At 53.7% G+C, this 20,358-nt stretch overlaps 4 protein-coding genes across 4 annotated transcripts; 2 read left to right on the top strand and 2 right to left on the bottom strand.

The window, feature by feature from the left end:
* The first annotated feature begins 216 nt into the window (after positions 1-216).
* COCSUDRAFT_48255 (hypothetical protein) lies at positions 217-2,306 on the top strand. Its single transcript, XM_005645547.1, has 5 exons — positions 217-312; positions 399-515; positions 791-928; positions 1,225-1,305; positions 1,418-2,306. Exons 1-5 carry the CDS (start codon positions 256-258, stop codon positions 1,493-1,495), a joined length of 471 nt encoding a protein of 156 aa, XP_005645604.1. The 5' UTR covers positions 217-255; the 3' UTR covers positions 1,496-2,306.
* Positions 2,307-2,875: 569 nt separating this feature from the next.
* On the bottom strand, positions 2,876-11,390 carry COCSUDRAFT_43416 (hypothetical protein; the record flags this gene model as incomplete). Its single annotated transcript, XM_005645546.1, has 19 exons — positions 2,876-3,067; positions 3,416-3,607; positions 3,857-3,982; positions 4,388-4,567; positions 5,094-5,324; positions 5,634-5,904; positions 6,259-6,432; positions 6,884-7,058; positions 7,420-7,597; positions 7,814-8,077; positions 8,368-8,520; positions 8,964-9,138; positions 9,444-9,499; positions 9,609-9,698; positions 9,942-10,010; positions 10,300-10,437; positions 10,675-10,866; positions 10,978-11,073; positions 11,211-11,390. The coding sequence occupies 19 exons, from the start codon at positions 11,388-11,390 to the stop codon at positions 2,876-2,878; spliced, it is 3,132 nt and encodes a 1,043-aa protein (XP_005645603.1).
* Positions 11,391-11,806: 416 nt separating this feature from the next.
* On the top strand, positions 11,807-16,827 carry COCSUDRAFT_67054 (omega-3 fatty acid desaturase). Its single transcript, XM_005645545.1, has 8 exons — positions 11,807-12,094; positions 12,403-12,569; positions 12,723-12,794; positions 13,094-13,277; positions 13,620-13,763; positions 14,131-14,328; positions 14,810-14,953; positions 15,322-16,827. The coding sequence occupies exons 1-8, from the start codon at positions 11,903-11,905 to the stop codon at positions 15,484-15,486; spliced, it is 1,266 nt and encodes a 421-aa protein (XP_005645602.1). The 5' UTR covers positions 11,807-11,902; the 3' UTR covers positions 15,487-16,827.
* A 293-nt stretch (positions 16,828-17,120) lies between these two features.
* COCSUDRAFT_67053 (hypothetical protein) lies at positions 17,121-20,357 on the bottom strand (the record flags this gene model as incomplete). Its single annotated transcript, XM_005645544.1, has 9 exons — positions 20,228-20,357; positions 19,977-20,078; positions 19,755-19,853; positions 19,203-19,440; positions 18,774-18,881; positions 18,389-18,490; positions 17,974-18,077; positions 17,486-17,662; positions 17,121-17,231 (listed from the first exon to the last, which is right to left on the bottom strand). Exons 1-9 carry the CDS (start codon positions 20,285-20,287, stop codon positions 17,121-17,123), a joined length of 1,101 nt encoding a protein of 366 aa, XP_005645601.1. The 5' UTR covers positions 20,288-20,357.
* Position 20,358: the final 1 nt, after the last annotated feature.

The raw sequence follows: 20,358 nt of genomic DNA, 5'->3' as shown, positions 1-20,358 counted from the left end.
ACCAAGCTCACTCACAGCTCCGAGCCTGCAATTCCTTGGCAAATTTGCATCCTCACAGGCAGCCTGCTGAGCACGTGCTCCCGGAGGTGCCTTTCTTTCCTTCCCTTCCTCTTTCTTTTTTTCCACCCTTGTCCGTCCATAGGGTTCACGGAAGTTTAGAACGTAGCTATGAGGCTGGCCCTAACGTGCGGAAGAGAAGGATTACTTTTTTCAGGCATCTTTCAACAGCTATTGGGCAAGTAACAAGGACTCACGATGGCATATTCCCGAGAAAGGGGATTTCGCCAGAGAGCTTTCCGCCAACGACAGAAGGTAGCGCATCGCTTCTTGTATATATTTCAAGACACCCAATGTGCTGTACCGCCACATCAGCTGACGCACCCAGCGTTGCTGTGCAGGAGAAACAACAGGCGACCGAGCGTCAGCTACTTGAGTTGTCCGAGAAGGCCGCAGCATTGGAGTTGGAGAGGGATCAGCTGCAGCGGGCCGTAGAAACTGCCACCAGTGACTCGCAGGTGAACTCTCTCGGCTTTTTACGCCTCTGATGGAAGCGCTGAGCCATTCCAGCGAGCGTAACGGCTGATTTCAAGTTGTTCGAATCAGCAGCGCACAAGGGCCATGCCCTGAACTCGCAGGGTTTTGCCTCGAGTAATTTGGGGGTAGCTGGACCATAGAACAAGGCAGTACTCAAAGCCCACATGAGCTGAAGTGGGGTAGCCATCATCGTCATCTAGGACGATCTAATAGTACCCCATTCAGATGTGGCAATGTCTGCTTGTGCGCTGTTCAGGTCAGCTGTACCAATGGGAAGTCAAGCAATGAGGCACTCGCTGTGAGCTTTTGTTTTGGGGAAGCTACCACGCAGCTCCAGCTGACCCACGCAGACATCAGGTCACTCACAGTTGACGCCATGGTTGACATCTGGAAGGTGGGATCCCCTGCACTATCCACCCTTGTCACCTGATCTTCTCCCTTCAACAATCCTGTGCCTTTGCCTTGCCTTGTCTCCTTCCCCAATCTTACGGCCTGATCTTGTCTTTTCCCTTTTAAAATGATGGCGCTCAATACGACCTTGATCTGCACAGTTCACCCTGACGCTACTGGCAAACATTTGCGGCGGCTTGGCTACATCATGCACATCAGACTTGAGATCACCTTGCAAATTTCCATTGAGGGCCTATATTGCATAGATCTGAGGAGTGCGTCTGGCGTGCATGCATGCAGATGGTGGTGCACAAGCTGACCTCCTCTCTTGCCAAGATGGATGCTGCTCCGAAGGACAAGCGCTGCCAGTCGCGCGTAGAGGTGCGCTCACTCGGTTGCCCTTACAGCATATCATACATTAAGCAAAGCCCACTTCCAGCTGGACCTGTAATGTTAACAGCAACACTTGAACGACGGACTCCTTTTGCCGCAGGTACTTTCAGCCATCGAATTGATCCAAATCACAATCGCAATTCACCATGAGGCGCACACAGGAGCACGGTTGGGTTGAAGTTTACTTTTACGGTTTTTAAGTACTTTTCGAAAGTATTTCATATTGTATTTCGTATCGAAAGTATTTCGAAAGTTTCTAAAGTATTTTTCGCCAGTACTGCTAGCATTTTGTCGCATTATATTTTGAGAATGATCACATGCGGTGACCCTGGGTTAAACTAAACAATGATTACAAAGGATTGCAAAGGCCAGCAGGTAGAGGGCTGGTATAAGCTGAGCACCTTGAACCTGAACAGGAATATGAAGGTGATTGACAATGTGACATGCAAGACTGCAGGATGTATATGCACCAAAGATACTCCCATATGACGCAAGAGGGGCAGGAATAAGGCAAAGGGCAAGAACAAGCGTGTGAACTGGCAGGGGTGGAACCCGTGCTAAGGGATCAGCAGATCAAATTTTTGCCAATCAGCACAAGAGCCCCGTCCAGAGTTTAGCTCAGGCAACTTGTTAAGTAGGGAAGAATTTAGTAGGTGCGTGGGCCCGGGGACACCTTTGGAGTTGCGAGTGCGGGGAGTATCTGATTTACCTTTGTAGTGCTGAAGTTGAAGTAGTAGTAGTCGAACGTCAAAGAGTTAGTTTTAGAGGAGGGTAGAGTATGCAATATGCAAGTTATATTGTTTATGCTTATGCTCTATTACCGTGAGTAGCGGGAACAACACTATAATGCAGCCATTTCGACACCGCAGGGCCTTGCCTCTCTGGGTTCAAGGTACCTCTGACAGTTCATACGGTGTGTTAAAGAAAAGTGTGTTACAACTTGTGAGGCGCAAGCCATATTTAAATTTATAGTAAATTGGAATTCCTTCTAGAAGCATCTAGGAACCTCCTAGAAGCTACTGGTGGCTTCCAGAACAACCCAGAACTTTCTGGAACATTCCTATTGTCAAACTCCTAAATTGGCACTCAGAGCCATTATCACTCTAAACAATGAGAACAGGCAGACATGGTAGCATGCAGAGTCAAGCTCATGCCACAAGCGGAACAGCTTTAAAGATGGGTTGACATGACGATGTGATCACGTCTAGACTATTAAAAGAAATCGTAAATGTGGACCTTCCACCCAATGTCAGAACGTAAGTGTGGGTAGGCATGGTGAACATACTGTATTGACCCCAATATTCGATTGGACAGAGTCTACCTGGATGATGCATGAATACATCTTCCGTGTCATATATAGCATACTGCTTGCATGCTTGTATTGCGCAATCAGTCACTCTGCACCCTTCAGTTGCTTATTCTGAACAAGTTGTACTGTGTTGCCTGACTCGGCGCCTGGCAATTAATCAAGTTCAGCCGGGTAGCCTGACCTGCTTTACTTATCGACTGAATTGTTGTAGCGATAAAAACTGCAAAAGGACTATGACATAATGTGGCTTCAGGATTCAATGGGTGCCACGTTCTCCCGCTGCATTCTCCTGGTCAGCCTCAGCTGCGCCTTGGTGGCCTGCTTGCCCTTGTGTACTGCCGACGGTGCCACAGGGGCAGCAGTGTTGCTGGCTGCAAGCGCTGGCTCTGCACTTTCTGTCTCGGACCCTGTGCCTGCTTCCTCCGAGCTGGTGCTGCTCTCCTGATGGAACCCACACAAAACGGACTTTGGTACATTGTAATTCCTGGAGCATGCCCCAGCAAGGCAGGCTTGCTTGGTTCAAACTGGCTTGCAATACTTTCATCAATCTACAGTGCTGGGATTCTTGTATGCTGCATATGCATGACCCAGTCTCCACCAAAATTGTGCAAGACAGATAAGGAGCAGGCAATTGCAAACTTCGCATACTTTTTCTCGGTCAGCACCTGCCGTCTCAAGTGACTACGGCTTGTCATTCTGCAGTGCCGATTGTGAAAGGTATTAAGGGCAATGGCAGCCCATCAGTTTGAGGTAGCAACCGTAGCAATTCAGGTGAGGAGCAGTCAGCACCTCATCTTCGCTCTCAGAGCTGGCGGCTGCGACGCGGCGGCGGCGACCAGCCGGCTTGGCGGGGCCGCGGCCACGGGCCGGCCGGCCGGCACGCGGCGACGGCGGCGCAGCCGACTCGAAGAGCGCCTCGGTCGCCGCAGTCATCTCCTCGACAGAGGCCAGTAATGCTTGCAGTGCTTCCTCACTCAGGCCCTGCACGTATGCAGCACAAGCCTCTTAGCCTCTTCGTTCTTGTGTGTATAACCTGAGCGTCGCCTCTCAAGAAGTCTACGCATTCACAACTGCTTTGCTAATTTCTCGCCTGACTTGCAACGTTGCTTGGCTCTTCTATGACCTGAACATGCTGTGTGATATGGAGCCACGATCTGTGGTAGCGACGCTTAGTGTTGTCGCCTGCTGGGATCATTGAGCATGCAGCATCAGAGCTGAGCACGGTCAGACCTCGTTGGGCATGCTGTCCATGTCAGAGAGGCGTCGCGCGAGCGCTGCAGCATCCTTCGCTGCATTGCGGTCCTTCACATTTTCCGCAGCCCTCTGTGCCAGCGCCCTGACCCGCTTCACATCCTCCTGCAATGCAATAGCAGACACTTGTTGGCAAGGGCTTCAAGCTGAACTCAATGGGGATTCACTCTGGAATTGGCCTTGTATCTCTGGGCTCTGGGTCAGACTTCTTCTGATCTATCCAAAAGGTTGGATATCATTCTTCCTTACCAGCAAAATCAGCCCCAGCACCTCAGCGTTGCAAATAGGACCCAAGCTCCAGGCTTGATCCTCATTAAAGCCATGAATGTGCCAAGTACTTCCCCTTCATGCATGATGCAGTCCAGAAAATGCAGACTGTCAGTATGTGGACGTTCCAAAGCCGGTACTGTATACGAGTCCTAAGCCTTAGACCAATATTAAGAATTAGTGCAGTGACACTGTTCCAAAGCATTGCCCTGGATTGCAACCGGTAGGCGAAGCTGTGCTCACCTGGGAGGCCCCCTTGAGAGAAAGGCCGTTTGCCAGCTTAAGGAGGGCGGCGATGTAGGGCTTGGATGCCTGCCCGGCCGGGCAGGCCAGAGCCTCCTTCAGGGCGGCCTCTGTCAGTCTCACGTGGCCGTTGCTGGACTGCACCGCTCCCTCCGCTGACTCTTCGCCCTTGATGTCCATCTGCTCAGGGAAGACACTCCTTTTTGTCAGCGTATTGGTGAGTGTTTCCGAACTTGCTTTGTGTGTCCAACTTACCGGACTGTGATGCAAAGCTGGCTGACATAGTACAGCCGTTCCAAAGAATGCCCTGCTGTGGCACCTTGGACCTCCCAGATCAGAGCTGTAGCTGAGACCCATGAGACAGCTGTGTTGATATTGTGTAATGTCAGCAACTGAACCAGAAGCACCTCGGCTCGGCCCAGCAAAGTTCTCACTGATATTGTAAACAGAGCTCTGGATATCCTTCTTGGGTTTGGGCCACTTGGTTGTGTTTTGATAAAGCAAAAAACATACCTGCAGCAGGCTGAATCCAGCAGCAGTCTGACAGCCAAAAGATTACATATACACAGAGCGCTAAATGTTTTTGGTCGGGGCTGGACCACTTGTTTGTGTGTTTATCACCTAAAAAGACACGTGCAGCATCATGTACTCAGCCAGACATGGTAGCTTCACAAAATCTGTCGATGGTTTTGCTTATGTAACACACCTGCAGCAGGCTGAGCACGTAGCGCAGCAGCTGCGGCGCGGCGCTTCTGGCGGGGGCCGGCCCGGCGGCCAGGGCGCGGCGGCCAGCCGGCAGGGCGGCTGCGCAGAGGCGTTCCTGGGCGGCGGCTGACAGCGGCGCGTAGGCGTGGAAGAAGACGGTGAGGCACTGCTGCATGCGCGCGGCTGCCGCCAGCCCGGGGTCACATGCCAGCACCAGCAACTGCGCCAACACCTGCTTGCATCGCAGCAGCCTTAGTCAGTCACACAGAAGGACACATGATGAGAGATGGGAAAGAACATTTTGAGAAATCTTTGAGTGCTTGGATTTTGTGGGCCAGCAGTGTCGCTTCACAAGCATAGCTGTTGGGCAAAGTGGCGATTGTATGTCTGTAGGCATCCTCACGGTCCAATGCTAGCTGGCATGTATGGCTGGAATCTTGTGTCTGACATTGTCGCAGCGTCAAATGTTGTTGGAGTACATGCATGTAGGTATGCACACACTGCGCAATTAGGTAGACGCATTCAGATATTGTTTGCAAACCTTGTGTGTTTCTGCGTCCTCGAGAGGGGCAGTCTGGCTTCCGGGCAGCTGCTGGTGCAGCAGCAGCTTCGCGAGGCCTTCCGCCACGGCGGTGACTACCGCGTAGTCATCGTTGTCGGCGCGAGTCATCCCGCCGCCGACAGCTGTCAGGCGGCCGAGCAGCACGTCCAGAACTGGCAACGAGGCCTCCTCTATGGCGGCTGGATTCTGATCCGTGTCACTGGGATGGTCCAACAAAGGCATGTACCTCTGATCCAGGGCTCTGGGACCCCTATGCAGTATACACCAGTGTGCATCAGCTGGAGAAGCTCAACACTATCTTACGATTTGGCCGGATGTCCAGGAATGAGATTTAAACGAGGAGTGCACGGCTCTGTATCCGGATGGCGCATGGCAGCTCAGCACCACATACAACATTGCAAGGAAAGCAGTGCTTGTTTCTGCGCTCATAACAACGGGCACCATTCTATTGGAGAGACTGATCCACCCGAGTATACAGTCGAATGCACATAGGGAGTGTGGCTGCGGATGATGCCAGAGCAAAGAGGACTCTGTTGCCCACATGTTCCGTGCCCCAAGAACAGCACCAGGAATTCAGCTGATATAGAAGACTCGGAGCGCACACCTGAGGACTGCCAAGTCACAGAGCGCTCGAGCGGCGGCCTCACACACCCGGGGGCGCAGATCGGTGAGCAGAGCGGTGCGCAGGAGGGCGATGCGCTGGGCGAAGCCGGAGGCATCCGCCTGGAAGCTGTCGCCCAGCATGCACAGCAGCCCAGCGCAGCGCACGGCCTCCGCCCTGACATGTGACACATCACTGTTAATCACCTTGAATCGCCCGCAATCACTTGGTAACATGTGTGTAAGCTGGGTATTACTGTTATGCTATATTGCACACAGTGTTCCTGCTACCACTGAAGGCACATGGCAGACATGGCTTTGGGAACATGGCAGCCTTTAGAGAGAAGGGCTGCTGCCATCTTATCCCGAAGGACTTCGTCAGCGCTTGGTTAAGCCCTTCACGGCTAGAGTGGTCAACGCGTGCCCAATCGAATAAGGGGACGCTGCTTAGGTAATTGCTTTGCGCCTTCCAGGGGAGGCGAGCTCGCATGCGTAGGAGTGAGGAAAGAGGAGTGGCGACAGCAGGTGGACCATGACCTCCTTCAAGTGCTCTGCACTCCTGCTTGTAAAAAATCTACCAGGTTTGGACACATGCCATCAAACAGTCAAATGCAACGGCATGTGCGCACCTGACAGCAGAGCCCATCTCCATGCCGGGCATGACGAGGTGGCGGCTGATGTCAGCGAGACATGTCAGCACATTGTTCGTGGCCACAGGCCGCTGCATCTTCAGAGGGGTGTCCTCCAGCAGGACCGAGGCCAGGTTGAGGCAGTGCAGCCAGCAGCCCTCATCATCTGCGCCCTCTGTCGGCATTTAAACAATTTACTCAATCGCAGCAGGAATGTATGAAGTAAGGGAGGGAGGAGGGGGCTCTCACAATCAAGGACAGCTGCTACACAGGGTGACGACGCGCCCCATTATGACATTTGAATTTGGAGGTTGGGAGGTCTGGCAACCCAGAACAAAAGCATTCACACATTCACGAATACGCCCTAACGGTAGTTGTGTCCTCCTGAGCCTCTGATATCAAGTCAAGCACGTCAAACGCAGCCAACCCAGAGGGCTGCAGCTTGCGGGCGAGGAGCTACACACCGAGGTGCAGCCGCCAAAGAAAAGTAACCAAAGATGAGTTCAGAACTGTGCTCCAAGGTTGCCAGGTGTCACCTTCTGGGCCGGCGGCATTGAGGGAAGCTTCCTGCAGGTGCAGGCAGTCGGCGATGGCATCCAAGGTGAGCGCTGCCAGCTCGCTGGGGGATCCTGCCACCTGGCCAGCCAGCCGCATAACTGCCGCCGCCATTGCCCTGTCCTGGGCGGGGGCCGCCTCCCGGTCTCCCAGAATGCTCTGCGCACAGCAGCGTACTTCAAGAGCCAAGAAGCTTCTTTCCACAAGTGGCTGCCAACACTTGGTGTTCAACAAATTTGCCCAACCGCAAGGAGGGCAAATTGCATGCCTGTATTTTGCGGGTGTTCCGAGTCATGGGTTGTGCATTGCTGTACTCCTTGTTGAAGAAGTTACGAAGCTCAGAAGTATGCTGAAGGGCTCATGACGGCATCGCACCTGCACCAGCTCAGAAGCGGCTTTGCGTGCGGCAGCGTCGGAAAGGTCGACACAGCAGGCAGCGATTGCCAGCAGTTGCCGCGCGGCAAAGCCGGAGCCTGCCCCGGCCGCCGCATGCTCGGCAACCAGCGCCATCAGGTGCTCGGCAGCTGCCGGGAGAGTCGCCTCAAGCGCCTCGAGCGCATCGGATGCTCGGGCCGCCTCCACATCTGCCACCGCCCCGCTAGCGGCGGCCGCCGCACGCCCCTTGGCGGACCCCTCATCCTGCACACAGAACAGTGCATCTTTCGCCGGGCTTCTAGCGGCTCAATAAGCATGGTCACATTGTGACTTGAATCTGGAACCCATATGAAGACCTGTGGTGCAAGATGCGCCCCTGCATTTCATCACGCCAGGTCCCCGGGGCCCCACGACCACAAAATACACTGCATTAGATTGCATGGATATCCTGCCCTGCAACTATTTTTTTTGGTTCAAGGTGACTGCCTTCCCTATCAAATATCTGCAAAAGGGTCTGGCAGGGTTGTTCTCGACAGCGCAGGAGCATGCGGCACCTGCAGCCAGGTGCAGATGACGCGCCACATCAGCGCCAGCTCATCGGACATGCAGCCGGAGCCGGGGGCGCGTCTCAGGCCAGCGTCCCCTTCCGTCGCCTCCTCGCTCAGCGCTGCCGGCTGCAGCCTGCCGCATGCTATGAGCGCCAGCAACTGCGCATGCACAGCCAGTCTTGCTTGCACTCTTAGATGAATGCCCTGCCTACGGAAGGTTCTAGATGTCTCGTGTGTGTTGTGTTCTTTCTTGTGTGTCTTGTGTTTCCTGGACAAAGTCTTGCCACAGCAATCCTTGCAGGGAACCTGGCACCATCTCTTGTGATCCTTCTGGGAACTTCTCCCACAGAAGTACCTCTTGGGAGAACTTTTTCCATCTGTTCTGGGCCCACACATATTCATGTAAGCAAGCCCGTGCGCAGCTGACTCAGCGCATCAACAATGCACGTTCAGCTCCCATGCACAAAGCCTAACTGGCCTTTAAGTGTCTTTCACATGACATAAGCAACCTGCCGTTACATCATCAAATTCCCCTGGTCCGTCTGGCAAAACCCCAGGTGCAGATTAACCAAACAGAAGGGTTGCTTTGGAGCGTTGCGCACCACTTGCTCGGCCTCCTCTTCTGCCTTGTGGACGTCCAGGAGGCGCAGCAGGGAGGGAACACTGCCAGACGCGTCAACATTCAGCCAGTGACACATCAGCGCCACCGCGCAGTCCCTGACCGCGGCTTTCCTCTCCCCCAGGCCGCGCCTGATCAGGCATGCCCTCTGCTCCAAACTGCACAACACAGATGGTCCTATTGGACACCGTGGCTAGCTCTTGGGACTTCATTGTGTGGCCCTCCACGCACCCATGTCAGGATCCCAAATGGAGTGTTCCTGTTGTGCCGTCTGTTGCATACTTATAATCTTCACTGTTCAAGTCATGGTACGTGCCTGTGCCCGTGCCGATGCCTGCGTCTTGTCTGGGACAGTGCCATGGGTAAAACTCTTGAGGTGACAAAATTTAGTGAGGGATTCAAGGCAAAGCAATGCGGTAAACAAACAACGGATAATATCTTTATGGAGGTGACAGATGGTCACCTGAGGAACTCGAGAGGGACCCTGTCCCTGATCGCGGCATAGGCCATCTTCCTCACCTGTCATCATCAGATGCGCTTGATCAACAAGTCGATCAAAGATGCCAGCATGGAACAGCACTTCCTAACCATGCACATTGTCGAGCAGGCATTGATGAGTATTCCAGACCTCATCGCTGATGTCACGCGTCCTGTTCAGGATCTCCGGAAGGCTGCACCTTGCAGCCGACAGCGAGTGTAGCACTGCCTTGCGCACATCCTGGGAAAAGCATCAGCACACAATCTGGAGCATGCAGCTTTTAAGTGCATTGCACAAAACCCTTGTAAGAAATATCTAATTTCAGGTCGGCCATCCCAAAATCGCTGGGCATAGGCCATACATGCACGGCATCAATTCCCTGCTGGGTGTAGCATGTAAGGGATTCCTGGAGGAATTCTCAAGGCAGACCGAGCGGGTCATTTGCATCCCAGATGGCTGTATGGACAAGTGCCGACTGCTCACCTTGTTCTTCTCGATGGAGAGCAGCTTCAAGTAGCTACCCGTCACAGCATCGTCTGCAAAATCCCCAGCCTGCAAACAAACACAATGAATCAATCATTTACATGCATCCCACAAGAAACACCTCCTTGACGTCTCCTTTATCAGTACACTCAGCATTGCAATCTTGTCTGCATGCATGCACGCCACATTTATCGCAAGGGCTGATGCCATCCCATGCAGCAGCCCTGGTTCTTCATCCCCGCCTCGCATGTTCCCCCCAACAGACTTTAAGACGCGCCTCACTGAATTTCAACAGGACACAGTCTCTGCGTCAGACGTGTCTCTGTGTCTGTCCTTACTTCTAGGGAGGTCGGGTTACCTTGCCGGGGTCTGCCAGCCTGGCAAGCGCCAGGGCAGCCTGGCACCTGATGGCAGGCTGCTTGTCCCTCAGCCGAGCCAGCATGGTTGCCAACAGGCTGTCTGCTAAATCCTCCGACAGCGCAGCCTCCTCATCCGCCTGTGCCAGCAGCAGGCATGCCCTTCACAAACTACCATGCCCACATCTGCAATCCTTGCCTACAAATCTATTGAAACAACGTGAAACTGCCATGCCCAAACATGCAAGCTTTGCTGCATGCCTCTTGGATAACGTCAGAAGTGGTATGTCGCAATTTGCCTGCCCAACAGCCCCAAAGCTCCAGCCTATTCTTGAACAGGTCTTGCTGCTAACTTGCCACTGAGATGTGTGACGCACCAAACAACTCAGCTGTGGCATGCCAAGCAGAGTAAGCACAATTTGTGTTGATTGTGTCTCTTTTCGAAAAAGGTGTAGGTGGAAGGTGGGCCCTGCCTGGTTGTTGATGATGAGCTGGAGGAGTTGGCAGACCCTCAGCCGCACGCCCTTGTCCTCTGCTTCTGCCAGGGATATGAGGTGCGTGAGAATGTCCTGCACCCAAAGCCACCTTGCATGTCTATATGAGGTGCAAGAGAGAGAGGCCTCGTGGGGCGCATCGCTCCCTGACAAGAGAATTGTCTTAAGATGCAGGGCTGAACCAACCTCCACAAATGCATCCCCTGCCTCCTGGCGTCCAGATGGGCGCTGGGACGTGAACGTGGCCACAAACCGCACTGCACGCTCCACGTGTGTGTTGCTCTGCAAGGAATGGCCAACTCAGCATTGCAGAGATGTCTGAGCATCACCTGCCGGCCCTGTGATGCTGTCAGAACAAACATGATACAGCCTGTCGTTGGTGAAGGGTCACAGCACAGAAATCGAGCTGCCTGGCGCACCTCTGGCAGGGCCAGCAGATGTTCCAGGCAGAAGCAGAACTCCTTCCAGCAGTTGTCAGGCTCTGCCTCCTGGACGTCCCATAGAATTTTGGCGTATTTGTTATGCCCGCTGACGCCCTCCTGGCACTTGGTGAATACTTGGGCCACGGACAGCAACGGTTTCTTTTTCCCTCTGCCCATCTTGCTGTCTAACCTCATTCCATTCCTGCACTTTCAGTACAAGGAGGCTTTCGCGTTCCCAAATACCTATCAGATTCTAAGTTGGGGAGAATCCTGAAGAAGAGGGGTTATTTTCGTTCTCCAAGACTCTTTGGTGCAATAATCCAACCTTGAAGATGTCACGTAGACAATTTTAGGATTGGCTGAGTGACCGTGTCTGCACGTCGTCTGTGACCTTGTGATAACTTAACACTCCCGCAAGTCATGCATTCAGCAACACGCGCACTTTGAAGCGCATCGGACTCCTGTGCAGTCTAATTTTCAAACTCCAATAGGGCCTGGGTGAATATGAAAGGGGTCTGGATATTTTTCCCAAACCCTGAGGAGATACTGGCCATCAATGCCACCGTGGCCCACGCTCCCAATCAACCGCGCAAGCAAACACCGCCACCAAAGAGTCTGCACCAGAGCCCAGCCAGGCGAGACAAGGAGAATTTGAAGGTGCATAGAAGGCTAGCAGACACCCGGTGGCCATGGCGGGTCTGGCGTGCACACAGGTGGGCTCCACTGGCTTCCTGCTCAGGAGGCCAGCCAGCCGCACTTTGCAGCCTTGCCCTCAGCGGCCGAGGCTGGGCCGGAGCCTGCAAATCGTCAACATTGCATCACCGGCGAGGGAACCTATCACTCTGCCGCCCGTCGTGCCGGAGACGGCGCTGATAGACGAAGTAAGCAGCCCAACCTGATGCACTGTGTCGACGCCTCTCAATCGAGCGGTTGGAGGAGGCCACGAGGCTCTGTGGTGCCGGCAGTCATATGCGCTGATCTTTTCATCAATGGTCTATTACAATTGGTATATGTTTCAAATCTCTTCTTCTCGTAGTACGACGGGAGCTTAGGGTCTACTTTGCCTCTGTCAAAGTTGAAATTGCGATCTGTTTTTCTTGAAGATTGTTTTTGGCTTGCATGTCCAGGGGACAGCTTCCTTGTTCATGCAGAAATATTTCTGACGTGATTGCATGTGAATTTCGTGCAGACTGGAAAAGGCCTTGGAGCCCCTCCGCCATTCACACTTTCAGACATCAGGAACGCAATCCCTGAGCACTGCTGGAAGAAGAACGCATGGAAGTCCATGGGATACTTGGCTCGTGATGTTGCCGTCGTGTTTGGATTGGCTGCTGGCGCCTACTTCGCAAACAGCTGGTAGGCATCTTGATCATTGTAACCCGAGGCTCTCTGGCCGGTCTGACCATGTGCTTGTATCCAGCCGCCGTATGCGTTGCCCGGATAGCCACCAGTCGTCTTTAAATGGCAGAAATCGGTTTCAGTGCTGATTTGATCTGCTGTTGCATGCAGGCTGGTGTGGCCCCTGTACTGGATGGCCCAGGGCACCATGTTCTGGGCGCTCTTCGTGGTCGGCCACGACTGGTGCGCTGCTCAACCTTCAGTTTCGATTAAGATATCACCACACTATCAGGATGTGACATGCATTGCATCAAAGACCTCCCCTTCGAACCCGTGCCTGCACACCTGACATCAACCCAACACTTGCTCTCGAGCCTGGCTTGCTTTGCCTCGTTAGCCGATCCCATCTTGCATGTGACTTCTGTAGGCTACATTGCAGGATGGTGCACCTTGCTGGCCGATTTGGTGCCTTTAGTACTGCACTGTAGGTTTGTCCTGTGATGACACCGTGTAATAAAATCCGCCACCGTGTGTGCGCGCAGCGGGCACCAGAGCTTCAGCAGCAACAAGACACTGAACGACCTGGTGGGCAACATCGTGCACAGCTCCATTCTGGTGCCCTACCATGGCTGGAGGATTAGTCACCGCACCCACCACGCCAACCACGGCCACGTGGAGAACGACGAGTCGTGGCACCCTGTGACCAAGAAGCTCTACGACTCCATGGTGCGCTCCATTCAATGTATATCTACACGCATGCATTCAAGAGACATCCGCAGAAGCTCTGCACTGTGGCCATGTGACTGCTATGCATTTTGTCATGTGAAAAGACAATGTTCTGATGAAGCTTTCGGCCTCAAAATTGCATGCAGCTGACTTGGATCCTCTGAGTTCATCCCTGGGGATGTGCTACGTCTTTCCAATGGCACCTGTCACCTATGCTGGGGAGTCGCCAAGGCCCAAACCTGTCCAGCAAAGTGCCTTCAATGAGGAATGTACTGTGCGACGTCTATTGAGTCCTGGAGCGCGCTATTAAAGACACGAGATCAGAAAGGTTTCCTCGCGCAGGACGCTGCGGGCAAGATGGGGCGGCTTTCGTTCCCGCTGGCCATGTTTGCCTACCCCTTCTACCTGTGGAAGCGTAGCCCTGGCAAGACCGGGTCACACTACGACCCTGCCTGCGACCTCTTTGTGCCCCAGGAAGCCTCTCTGGTGAGCCGCCTGTCCCTCTCTCTGTTGCTGCACAGTGCGAGGGGAGCTCCGACACAGTTGGCTGCCATGCACATGTCGGGCGTAGGCCACTTTGCGAGGAGAAATGTCTAAATGTGCGATGTCAAGGTCGTGCTGCTGTGTATATTCCCTGCAATGCTTCTGTGTTGCTTCTTGAGTACCTGAGCCTCCTGCAGAGGCTGACACTGCTGTGCTTAAGATGTGAGGACCACCACGGTCTCATCTGGGCAGGGAATGGCAGGCTGCGCCGTGAAGGGTGGCAGAGACACCACACCATAGTAAGAACACGAAGATGGTGATCTTGTTCAACAAACATGCACTGGTGACATGATGTCCTGCTTGCTTGCAGGTGAGGACGTCCAACGCGTTCATGCTGGGCATGCTGGGATTACTTGCGGCTTGCACTTTTGCGCTGGGCCCGCTGGCGATGTTCAACCTCTACTTTGTGCCCTACTGGGTCAACGTGGTCTGGCTGGACGTGGTAACCTACCTGCACCATCACGGCGCGCATGACAAGGAGGAAAAAATCCCCTGGTACCGCGGAGAGGTACGCACTGCAGACAGTGCTTGCTGTTAGTCATAGATCCTGCATGCCAATGGCCTATGTAGCAGCCGTCTTCGAATGTGTACTGATCATCGCCACCTACAGCTGCAGTCCTATTAAGACATCCACGCTGGAAACAGTGCATGCCATTGACAGGACCAGTGGTCTCTGCAGTGGCAAGTAGTGTAGACATAGAGTTGAAGATTGCTGGCAGCAGCAGTAACAGTGTCAGGACATGTCAGGCACCGTGCTGTGTCCTGGGAGAACATGTCTGTTGCGCTTTTTTGAGGTCACCGTATCAATAGCCAACTGGGGAGAACGCTCAAGGAGACTCGCGGATACTTTCATGAGGATTACCCGCAGCAGCCTTGATGACTTGAGTGTCATTTTCTGGCCAGTGCGACGTATACGTGAAGGTGCAATTGGATCGCAATGACTCTCAGCCCGGTGCAAAGCAGCTGACAGGATCAATATGCGCTTGCAGGAGTGGACTTACATGCGCGGTGGGCTGTCGACCATTGACAGGGACTACGGCATCTTCAACAAGATCCACCACGACATTGGCACGCACGTTGTGCACCATCTGTTCCCCCAGATGCCCCACTACAACCTGGAAGAAGCCACCGAGGTGCGCTCTCTACCCGGCACTTGTATCGATTCTTTTAATCTGCGGTGACCACTTGCCAGGCGATGCCTTTGTGTCACCAGTGACTATCCTGATTACCAATCAGTTACAAGCAGTGGGCACTCCAGCTGGCAATCAACAGACTAATTACTCAGGAAGCACTATCCATGACACTGTCCTGGCTTGCAAGCGTTCACTGGTATATGAAAGCAGCGAGCAGCCAGGTTTATTGATATAGTGGTGGGCAACCACTTTTTGGTGAGATTTACTTGCGGGCCAGGTTTGCAGCAGGCTCCCAAGCTGTGTGAACCTAGGTTTCTGGGTTACAATTCCTCAGAGCTTGCTGACCTGGTGGGGTCCTCGATGCGCAGGCGGTGAAGCCGGTTCTGGGCAAATACTACCGCGAGCCGATGAAGTCCCCCAGCCCAATCCCCACCCACCTCATCGAGCCCCTCGTGCGGAGCTTCAAGAACGACCACTACGTGGAGGACACCGGCGACGTTGTCTTCTACAAGCGCGACCCCAAGTGGTCCTGAGCTCGAAACCGGCTCCGCTACCTATCATGGCCCTAAGCCTGATTTTGTGTTGGTGCCTCTTTTGGCTCCAAAGCTGACGTGGCGGTGGAGCCCTTTCTGGCGCCGAGCTTGTCTGCCCAGGCGCCTATTCTGGTGCAGAGTATTTGGTGGCTCAAGGAGAGCGCCTTAGCTGCCTCCCTGCAGACATCTGCATTGCAGGCCTAGAGAGGGGGCCAGTGTTGTTGTCTCTGTGACTTGCGATGAGGAGCAGACAGCAGGTTCACTCTAATGGTTTCTGCTTCTGAGCCTTCTTGGCGGCTCGGCACACCTTACTGGGGGATGGCTTGTTTGGCCCCCGCATTCAGAAGCCAACGGCGGCTGACTGGTGTTTCCGAAGGGCAGACTTGTGCATCCAGCTGCCTCAGAACTGGATCGCAATGAAGGTGGATGATGATCGGATTGAGCTGGGGATCACTGCAGATAGTTTGAAAGCCCCAGGCCTCAGGACCTGAATTTGCTTTTTCTGCAACGGTTGATTTATTGCTGCACTGGCGCTGCCGGCACCAGTGCAATGAGCAGGGCCTTTGGTTTTGCAGCCTTTGGTTTCCATCATCCGGTTCCTCGAGTTCAACAAATTGAAGTGTGACCCACGCGCATGCGCAAAAACTGACTCCCATCTTCTGGGCGCATTTGTTGGGCTGCATCTGCTGTGAGCGTGCAGCATACGCATGCATGCTGCGGCGCTGCCAGCCGTGGTCAAAGCACTGACATGCAATTCTTTGTAACATTTAACGGTGTGCCTCCGGGTTGCCAAAACATGGGTACGGACATCATGTGACTTGCTTATTGACATGAGCTTATTGGAGAGCGCACGCCCTGCAGAGGCTCATGCTCTCAAGACAGGCAGAGTATGCATGCTGTTGTGGTAGTTGTGATATTTCCTGATTGATTAGCAGCTTTGAAGCAAAAGGTTGCGTGCTTGCGGGCAGCGTCTGCGGGCTGATCAATTGTTTTATGGAGTGCCTGACATGCATACATGTGCGGAGTGTCCACCCAAATGAGGTTAAGAGCTGTTATGTGCTAGCAAAGGGACTTGTGAAGTATGGTAGGGATGTTTGCTGTGGAGGCGCTCGTTTGGTTTCTGCAAAGGATGCCTTTCCCGAAACAACACTGCTTGCTGTAGGCATAGGTTCGGCATTTCATCGCGGCACTCAAGATGGCTCATGTATAGTCTGGATTTGTACCACAAGCATGCCTGTGCTCTGCGCTAACATGCTTGTAGGCTTTGCTTTCCTAGGATGTTTGAGAGTGAGCGTGTAAATTGATTCCGCCATGATAACCCCTGGTAAAAGCTTTTTAGACATCGCTTCAAGACAGTAGATATGCAGAGTGTGCATTGCACACTCTCACAGGCACCGCTGGCACCATGGTTCACCATTAAATTTGTCCCTAAGTCACGACCTCATACACATTGTGCTTGGTGATCATGGATGTGGCGCACTTTTAGAAATTAACAGGCAGCAGTGCCTCAGGATCAATTTTTTTTTGCCAGAACACTGGATGTGGGGCTTCTGCAGGCTATCCTCCATCTAGTTTGCATAAGAGCTATAACTCATAGCTTGGTTAAAACGAGTAACAGCGAATGATGTTAAGCATCACACAGCGCCCAGCTCGGACATCTCTGCCAGGAATGCCTGGTACTTCCTGTCAATGGCCGTGCCGGCAGCCGGCGGCCCCGGCGCGACCGGCCGCGCCACCGCGGCAGCCTGCGACCAAACCCATGAAAGCCTCTTCAGCAAAGCAATCTACATCGACTCGAGTATATCGATTCAATGTTTGGGTTGCAAAAGGCGGTCAGGTCAAGCTCACGCCTTGCATGTTCCTAGGTGCGCCCCAACCCTCACCCAGCCGCATTTGACCGTGTGTTTGCAATGTTTTTCGCGCTCGCTGTGCCTTGATGTCTGCATCTCTCTTGCACTAGGAAGGTTTGATTCCAGAGAAACGGCAGAATTACGCTTACCGGGGCGGCGGCTGCTGCGGGGCCGACCGGTGCGGCAGGCGCGAGGCCAAAGCCGGGGCCGACTACGGGGCGGCTGCGCGCGACGGCGGCTCCCGGGCCGAGGCGTGGCTTCATCGAGGGCTCCTCTCGGCGCACTCGCACGGACGCCGGCACCATCGACGTGACAGTGCGATCGTCCTGCAGTTTTAGCACGGCAACTTTCTCAAGAAACCCCGTTATGCAAGGCTCATACTGCCTTGTTGTGTTTTGAGATGGTAGGGCTGCATCAGAGCTCTGGGTTCTGGTGACCGCAGACCAGCAGACACGCAAGTGCAGCTGCTGCGAGCAGTGAAGATTCCTGGGAGTCAATTCAGGGATGCGCGCTGTGAGATTCGGCCAATACTGTAATCGAGCACACGGTTCAGTTGTAACATGCAAGGGCCATGACGGCCATTTGATGGGATAACACGTGTGAGCCAGGGTGCCGCGGAACGGAGGGTGAACCCCACCTGTGCCCTGGGCAGCTTTGCTACAGTGGACTGGCCTGTGATCGTGGGCGCCTTCTTCTCTCCAGGAGCAGCCGCTGCAGCTGCTGCATATGCAGGAGGCCGTCCTGCACACAGCACACCAAGTGAGATTGCTGGGAGTTTTTGTAGCGTCCTGTAGCACAGAGTGACAGCATAGGCCTAGAGCTGATCAGAGGATAACCACTTGCACTCCGTGATGTCTACAGAGTACCGAAAGGTCATGCACAGGTTTCCATCCTGGAAGCTGCGTGAAAGGTCATGCATAGCACATCACTTGTCAGCAACAGAATTGCGCAAACTGCCTACTCAACCAGGCGCTTTCACATTCAGGACGTCTGGCGGGTCGAGCCAAGATCCAGTAGATTCCTCTGCACAAGGGTGGATAAGGAGGGTGTACCTGGGGGTGGCCCAAGGGGTGCACCATATCCTGGAGGGGGCATGCCCGGCGGCGGCATCATGCCTGGCGGCGGGCCGATAGGTGGCGGGAGCATGCCGGCACCTGGGCGAACGCCACCAGCCAAATCATACCCATGCCCACCATGCGCACCTACTTGACGGCTGCCACCCGTGAAATGAGCAGAGACAGATCAGCACAGCAGCATACTTAGTCGCATCTCTCATCCCCAGTGGTCACGATGCTGACACATAGATTGCAGCAAATGGGTTGAAGCTTGCAGGTGAGGCTACATAGACCGCACGTTCCTGACTGGGTTACGGAATATCTCTTCAGCACCATGCAACATATCTTAAGTTCATTGCACGTACACGCAACCCAGGCGTACCAAACGCAGGTGGGGGTCCTGGAGGTGGTGGGAGGGCGCCAGGGGGAGGACCCGGCGGTGGCGGCAAGGGGGCGCCGCTCGTCGAGGGGGGACCGCCAGCCAATCTGCCTGCACGCACCCACGCAGACAATTGTCAGAGATGTACTGTCTTAGGCATATTGGCTGCTCGGCCATCAAACAAGACCAAACAATGACTACGTGACCAACCTCCTAGAAGATGCTGCGTAGCATGATAGCGGCAGATTGTGCACAGTTTAGGTGTGCCCATGGCACGCAGGTCCCAATGTAAGAGCATAAGGAACCTTAAGAGTCCTCCGGCTGACAAGCTTAAGCAGAGTGCAGAATATAATTTACACATCCACTTCCATAAACGACAGTGAAGGCCTATAAATAATTCACATTCGTCATCACGTCAGTCACGTGACTCACCGGGCGCGGGGCCGGCCGGCAGCGGCGGCGCGGCGGGCATGGGCACGGAGGGGCCCCCCGGTCCGGAGAGGGGGTCCGTGCGGTAGCGCTGAGCTTTCCCGGGAGGGGGGATGCCCCCCGGGTTGAGCGTGGGGTGGTAGTACACCGAGTTCTCTGGCCGCTGTTCTGGGACTCCGTGACCGTACTCATTCGCAAACACTGGCACCGCTGCTGCCTGCACCGCACGCTGTGCGTCCTCCTGTGAGAGCAGTGGAGCAAGGTCGTCATTGGAGGCTATAATCATTAAATTTGTGCCTTCCCTGAAGTAACTCGTTTTGACAGTCTCCCATATAACTTCAGACACCATCTGTGAAGGCCGTCCTCGCCACATTAACTCTTGGGCTAGTTCATCCGGCTGGGTGAACATGAAAGAAATGTTGATTGCAATTGGAGGCCCAAGGTGATGCTGGATGCTGCATGTGAATGAAAAGCATCTGTGCACACTTTTGAAGTAGCAGCTTCTGCTAGGACGCCTATGCCAGACTTTTGTTGCTGCAAGCCTGTTGGGCCCACCTTTTTCTTTTTCAGCGCTAGGTCATAGGCTCCCTGCAGTGCGCGCTTCTTGAGCTTTATAGTCAAGTTCAACTTCCCATCCTCCTCCAACTCCAACACCTGCCCCATCAGAAACACATGATAAGCAGAAGACGCAATCTCTGCACAACATGGAGATAGATGGCTAGCACAAATACTGAAAGATTTGGTCACCAATTTCACACAAGCGAGAAGGGTGATAACCTCTTTGAGCTCCTCTTTGAGAGCTTCTGGATTGCTCTTCATCTTGGAGGCATCCCTTTGGAACTTCCGTTCCTTCTTGTTGCGAGCAATCTCCTTTGCTCTCTGCAGGCAACCATAGAGCACTTCGTGAAGGTGTATAAACTGAGAATTTCCTGCTGATCCGAACACTTCTTGCATGATAGACTCAATACTCTCCTTTTGTAGACCCAGGGCACAGTAGAAGGACGAGACAGGAAGGAGTTTCTACTCACCATCTCTTTTCGATAGGCATCAGCAGGATTCATATCTCTTGATCCCTTCTTCTTCACCATTTTGAAATGTTAAAGGAGATGTGATATCTGTTTTGGTATTATGTTTTCAGTCCAGGACAATTTATTGGCTG

The sequence above is a fragment of the Coccomyxa subellipsoidea genome, assembly GCF_000258705.1.
Source record: "Coccomyxa subellipsoidea C-169, whole genome shotgun sequence".
Classification (NCBI taxonomy): domain Eukaryota; kingdom Viridiplantae; phylum Chlorophyta; class Trebouxiophyceae; family Coccomyxaceae; genus Coccomyxa; species Coccomyxa subellipsoidea.
Note: the sequence above shows the minus strand (reverse complement) of the source record. Positions and strands in the feature narration are given on the sequence as shown.

Coding starts and splice junctions, on each gene's coding strand:
- COCSUDRAFT_48255 (XM_005645547.1), top strand. CDS start 256: ATGGCATATTCCCGAGAAAGGGGATTTCGCCAGAGAGCTTTCCGCCAA. Junction 313..398: donor CTTTCCGCCAACGACAGAAG/GTAGCGCATCGC, acceptor GTTGCTGTGCAG/GAGAAACAACAGGCGACCGA. Junction 929..1,224: donor CCATGGTTGACATCTGGAAG/GTGGGATCCCCT, acceptor GCATGCATGCAG/ATGGTGGTGCACAAGCTGAC.
- COCSUDRAFT_67054 (XM_005645545.1), top strand. CDS start 11,903: ATGGCGGGTCTGGCGTGCACACAGGTGGGCTCCACTGGCTTCCTGCTC. Junction 13,278..13,619: donor AGAAGCTCTACGACTCCATG/GTGCGCTCCATT, acceptor TTCCTCGCGCAG/GACGCTGCGGGCAAGATGGG. Junction 13,764..14,130: donor TGCCCCAGGAAGCCTCTCTG/GTGAGCCGCCTG, acceptor GCTTGCTTGCAG/GTGAGGACGTCCAACGCGTT.